This window comes from Corylus avellana, chromosome 11, assembly GCF_965113065.1.
Source record: "Corylus avellana chromosome 11, dhCorAvel1.hap1.2, whole genome shotgun sequence".
In the NCBI taxonomy this organism is placed as follows: Eukaryota; Viridiplantae; Streptophyta; class Magnoliopsida; order Fagales; family Betulaceae; genus Corylus; species Corylus avellana.
In genome coordinates, this window is record NC_142500.1 from 2485415 (window position 1) to 2491718 (window position 6304).

Consider the following 6304-nt stretch of genomic DNA (forward strand, 5'->3'; position numbering starts at 1 on the left):
AGGAGCACGTCGACTAAATTTTGGGCCCCCTATTTCGTTGGAACAGCTTTCATCTGGCAATCTTATCTTGTTTTCATCATATCCCACAAAGATTAGCATGGCCGATATTTAGGAATCCGATTCAAAAGTTTTGACCAATTCGGTCTCGGTTTTCAAACGAAACACTCAAATCTCATCATTCTATGTGCCCTGTCTACTTATTGGCCCCATTGCACCCAAGTGCCAACACAGGCAAAAGACACTTTTTTTTTTTTTAATTGAAGGTCCAAATTTCAGACTTTTTTTTTTTTTTTTTTTATCAAAATGTCTTATAATGTGCAATTTGGATGGATTCGGATCTCCTCCGATTGGGAAGAAATTAAAGATTTTCCAATTGTTAATCGTGGTCCTTTATTTTAAATTTAATAGTTTATAAAATCATTTAAACTTTGGTAAAATAAAAACTAGCATTTAATGCCTCCATTATACAAAAGTAACTGACTTTTTATAGATCATTGAATTCAATTGTAAATCTTGACCCTTCATTTTAAATTTATAGGTCTATAAAATGTCAGTTACTTTTGTATAATCGAGGCATTAAATGTTGACTTTTAATTATAAGGGATCTCAATTCAATTTGAATACCTAATTCTTTTTTTTTTTTTGTATTATAATGTAATTATTCATAAGGCTATGGGGTCACATTGCAAGAGACGTATTATGTAGCTTGGCGAAAAAACAAAAGATCCTATAAATAATGACTTGCCCAAAAAAGCCAATCACATGCGATTTGTTTTGGTAGTGGAAAGTCGTACTTGATGATGATGATATCATTTGTGGCGGCTGCATGTGGGCTCGAGGGGGGCCTGGTGAGGTTTCTTTTGTTTTTTTTTTGATATGTCCGCACAAGAGTAGGAGGGAGATTCAAACTAGTGACCTCCGCTTTATTATGCCTGGTAAAGTTTCTAGATTGTCATTAGGGTAGGATGATAGAATATTCAAAATTAGGATGATCTCTCAATTATTTGAACCGGATAATATCTAGTTAGTTATATTTGAAATATATTTTTATCTCCTTAAAAAGTGAAAAAAAAAAAAAAATACTCTTCCAATATAAATAATTGAATATATCTTGTTCCGAATTCAAAAATATATACTTATCAAAAAAGATGAACTCTACATTATCTTTTTGATAACTAATTGGATGTATCTTTTATGAACTCTGCATTAGCTCATAGAATTCAAATCCTTAGAACATTTTAATTTTGGTCAAAAGTCTGGAAATTTGTATAGGAAAAGGCGGCTTCAGTGTTAACTTCCTCAGTTACTCCACAAGTTTCTTACTTGTCAAACAATGCGCAAGAACCACAGTTATCCGATGTGACTTACTAGGGCATCTTGAGAAATATATTCAGACTTGGCATCCAGTGCTCTTGCTGCTGTATCAAGGAGGAGGATTCCTGACCATCAAGGGTGGTGGTTCAATAACCTAAAAAAGTTTTCAAGTGGTCAGGGCATGTACTAGGGCGTTGGTTCGAATCTCCGCAATGGAGAATCCTCACATATGCCTGATTAATATTAGCCACTTTGGATTCTCATTAATACCCTGATGAGGCTAGATCAGACAATGGCTCAGTTAGACTTGAGAGAGCGCCTGCGGTTCCTACCGTTTAAGCCCCTATGCGGCTCCCAGTGGGTAGGTGCTACTATGGTCACGCCCAGGTATGATAGCAACAATTGGTCTTCCCGGCTTACCCTTTTTGTTTAAAAATTAAAAATTAAAAATTAAAAAAAAAATTAAAAATAAAAGAATAAAAAAAATAAAATAAAAAATAAAAAAGAGGAGGATTCCTGACTTCTTCAGAGTGGCCGGTACAATTTCAATTCTCAACTTTTCTCCACCAGAAAGCTCAGTTTCAAGCTTTCCAACCACCGTGCTAAGCCTTTGTAAACAAAATGCAGCCATCTCCAGTTACACATAGAGGACTCATGAATTAGATCTCAGAACACCAACCAGCTATTTCCTGGATCTTTCTTCACTCCAATCTCTGCCATTTTCTGTCTCAACTTAATAGCTTCTTCCCATTTTCCCTCCCCAGAGTAAATGTTCGAGAGAAGAACATATGAAGCATGATCATTGGGATCAAGCTCTATGATTTTCCTGGCAGATTTTTCCGCAATTTTTGTGTTAGCATAAATCCTACAAGCGCTTAGTAATGTTCTCCATGCCAAAACACTCCCATCATTTTGTACGAATTGGTATGCCTCCTCAAGCTTTCCAGCCCGACCATATGCATCAACCAAGCAGGAATAATGCTCAGATTCTGGCCTGATACAGTACCTGCTATGCATCAAATTAAAAAAATAAAAACTCTCTTCTAGGTAACCCGCATGGCTACAAGCTGATAGAAGACCTAAGAATGTTATGTGGTTGGGCATTAAACCCATCCTACCCATCTCATTGAATACTTTTATTGCCTCAAGGGCTTTTCCATGCTGTGCAAGTCCGGCGATCATGGCATTGTAAGTTACTTCATTTGAGTGTTGCTCTTCTTTAAAAACTTTTCTAGACTCCTCATCGTCCCCACATTTAGCATACATATCTAAAATTGAGCTCCCAACATGGACATTTCTATGAAAACCAAACTTAATAGCAGAAGCATGAAACTGTTTACCCACATCTATAGCTGCAAGTTTTGAACAAGCTGCAAGGCATGATGGAAGGCTATAACTGGTAAAATGAACCCCATCTGCTAGCATTTGTTTACAAAGTTGTAAAGCCTCTAATTCAAACCCATTCTGTTGATAACAACCAATAATAGAACTCCAAGATGTTTCATCTTTCTGAACCATATCATTGAAAGCTTTATAAGCCTCATCAATAGCTCCACACTCAGAGTACATGTGGACTAGTGCATTGCCAACTTGAGTTTCAAGAGTTTGGCTCGATTTCACTATCACGCAATGGATCAGTATTCCTGTGACTAGATCTGATTTACTCTGACAAGATTTTAGAACACCAATTAGGGTGCCTCCATCAGGTTTCAACGACTCTGTTTGACATAGTTCTTTAAACATTTGGATGCAAGAGAGAGATCCCTTCTTCATTTGAGCATGACCCAAGATCATCGAGTTCCATGCAACAATATCTCTAATATCAACTGTTCTGAATAATTTCTCTGCTTCACATATGTCACCAGAATCTGCATAAAGATCTAAAAGAACAGTTGCAACAAAACAGTTTCTTTGGCACCCGTTCTTTATCATCTGGGCATGAACTTGAATTGCCGCCATTAAGTCTCCATTCTCAGCACAACCCTTTAATGTACTCGACAATGCATGTTGATCAGGTCTCATACCATGTCTACACATTTCTCTGAACAAATTGATAGCTTCCTCTCCTCTATCATTTCTCGTATAACCCGAAATGATTGAGCTCCAAACAAACATATCTTTCTCCTCCATCGAATCAAAGACTTTCCAGCCAGAATCCATATCGCAGCACTTCCCATACAAATCCACCAAAGCACTGCCCACCACAACATCACCTTCAGAGCCAAACTTCACAGCAAGCCCATGTATTTGTTCCACCTCTTTTAATAAAAAACAACACCTGAGCAAACTCGTAAACGTAAAATCATTCGGTTCCAACTCACCAACAACCCGCATCTCTGAAAACAATCTCGAAACCTTACGGGAATCACCAACTTGAGCAACCCCAGAAATCACAACATTCCATGTAACGCGATCTTTAGTAAACAATCCATCAAAAACACGACACGCGTCATCAAGATCATTCCCAATCTTGAAGTACATATCCACAAGAGCACTACCCGCAAATCCATCACTCTCAAGCCCCAAATGAACCATCAAGCCATGAACTTGTTGGCCCAGTCTAAGAAAACCAAGACCTGTACAAGCTCGAACTGCGATAGATGAAGTAAATTTGTTTGGTTTCTCATACACTTCAAGCATTCCTTTGAACATATCCATAGCTTTTCCTAAAGACCCATCATGAACATGAGCTGAAATCATCGAAGTCCATGTCACCACGTTCTTGTGAGTCATTTTGTCGAACAGGAGGTGTGCATGGTCTAAACCATTACATTTTGTGTATAGGCTCAAAAGGTTGTTTGCGAGATGGATTTCTGAGATTGCCTGTGAGACTACAAGCTTTGCATGGACTTTCTTGCACTCTCTGATCGATTCAGGCTTTGGGTTCTTCTCAAATAGAAGTGAAATGGGTGGTTCGGGCACTCTGATGGAGATGGCGTCTACGGTGGCGGTGCCGCAAAGAGAGCGGGAAAAAGATTTGACCGTTGACCGAAGAAACACTCCCATCTGACGGCAGTGATTCCCAAATCAGATTTCTCTGAGCTTCGTTTCTACATTCGGGGGTGTAATTTATGGATCAGGATAGCCGGCAATTCTCCAAAAATTGCCCACCAGCTTTTTTTTCAAATCTTAACCATTCAATTTCATCCAGTAGTATGCTACGAGTCCCAACTAAAAATAAATAATAATTTATTTTTTAAAAAACATATAAAAAATAAAATATTAAAATTAAAAATTAAATAAAAAAAGAAAAAAAGATGGCCGACCACCCCAATTAAATAATAGGTTGGCGGAAGCCAATCCTAGGGGCCGATTGGGGGTGGCTTCGGCCACCCCCATGGCCCTAAGGGGTGGTTCAGCCACCCCAGGGACTAATTGGGAGCGGCCGAAGCCACCCCCATAGCCCTAGGGGGTGGCCAAACCACCCTCAACTAGCAGCTAGTTGGGAGTAGCCGAAGTCACCCCCGTGGTCTTAAGGGGTGGTTTGGCCACCCCCAAAAAGCCCCTGGGTGTGGCTTCCACCACCCCATGGCTCAGTTGGGCTAACCGGCCACCCAGTTTTTTTAAATTTTAATTTTAATATTTTGTTTTATATATATTTTTTGAAAAATAAATAATATTTTATTGTTTATCTTTAGTTGGGACTGGTGAAATTTGGGCTCTTGGATGACTAAAATTTGAAAAAAAGTTGATGGGCAATTTTTGGAGCAGTGCCGGGGATCTTGATCCATAATTTATCCTTCCTTGATGGTAAACGGCAGCTCGACCGGTTCGTGTCAACCGAATTACCAAGGTTAATTTGGTAATGTGCGACATTAACACCAGTTTTTAAACTAATTGATGATTGAGATTGGTTGTTTATAAAAAGTAGATACTTTAGCTTTCTGAAAGTGTATTGAATACTGGGTAAGTTTTGTTTACCCCGTTATTTCCTCTATTTATTTTTGTTTCAGCCCAGTTTACATAAATAATTCTTGTAAATCTGTGATTGCTTGGTATTATTCATGGAGTTTTGGACATGGAATAATTTCTGCAGTGTTGCCACTGAAATCCATTTTCTTATTTGGTGCCTTTAGTGAAGTCAACTTTTCTCGAGAATATGTATCCTTAAAATGTAAAAAAAGGATGATTTCCGTTTCAAATCTCCTCTATTTTCTCTATTTAATTTAAAATGGTTGCTAATCATGTATAGATCAATTTTTTTGGAAAAATAGCTAATGAGGTGATAATTTGAAGGAAGTATAAATATTTTTCCCTATTTTTAGAAACAACTAATTTTTTAATAAATTTCCTGAGATCTTTGGTTTCTCTCCAAATAATAGGCCAACTGAGGATATTTTTGAAATATGTTTTAAAAATGAGAAATGATTGGTGTTAATATATATATATTTTCTCACCCCACATAAGTCAATGGTGAATTCCACAAATTTAATGGTTGATCTATTGAATTTATAAAAAAATATGAGAGATATATTAACAAATTATTGATACTAATCATTTCTCTTTAAGAATTGGCATTGATCTCTTTGGTGCTTTCTGATATAAATTTTTGAAATTCAAGAGCTTATATATATATATTAAAGATATTAAATTTAACATACGTAGGACACAAAGATCATAACACTTCTGCATCCATGGATGATTCAACCATATGCTTGTTTGTTTTTTATGGGGTTGTAATTGAGCAGAACCAAGTCGAACTTTAGGAAGTTTATAAAGATGCTTATTCAAACCAAATTATGAAAAGTGTGTTCAAAACTGGCTCATTAAAAGCTCAGGCAAGTTCGAGCTCGTTGAAAATGTTATTCAAGTCGAGTCGAATCGAGCTCGAGCTCAAGCTAAGCTGTTAAATATTATGTAACTAGATATATGTTAGTTTATGAACTAATTACATATTATGTTAACTAATACACATATAAATATTATGTAACCTATATAACATATATTACTTCATTACTATTATTCATACTTAACTTTATATAACTAATTT

At 36.8% G+C, this 6304-nt stretch overlaps 1 protein-coding gene across 2 annotated transcripts; it reads right to left on the reverse strand.

Annotated features, from left to right (window-relative positions):
- Window positions 1–1812: 1812 nt before the first annotated feature.
- LOC132166282 (pentatricopeptide repeat-containing protein At4g13650-like) lies at window positions 1813–4431 on the reverse strand. Of its 2 annotated transcripts, XM_088511900.1 has the most exons (2): window positions 2433–4431; window positions 2105–2320 (listed from the first exon to the last, which is right to left on the reverse strand). In XM_088511900.1, exons 1-2 carry the CDS (start codon window positions 4318–4320, stop codon window positions 2190–2192), a joined length of 2019 nt encoding a protein of 672 aa, XP_088368026.1. In that variant the 5' UTR covers window positions 4321–4431; the 3' UTR covers window positions 2105–2189. The 2 variants fall into 2 exon arrangements, with proteins under 2 accessions (XP_059433059.2, XP_088368026.1); XM_059577076.2 differs by having other exon boundaries at window positions 1813–4431.
- Window positions 4432–6304: the final 1873 nt, after the last annotated feature.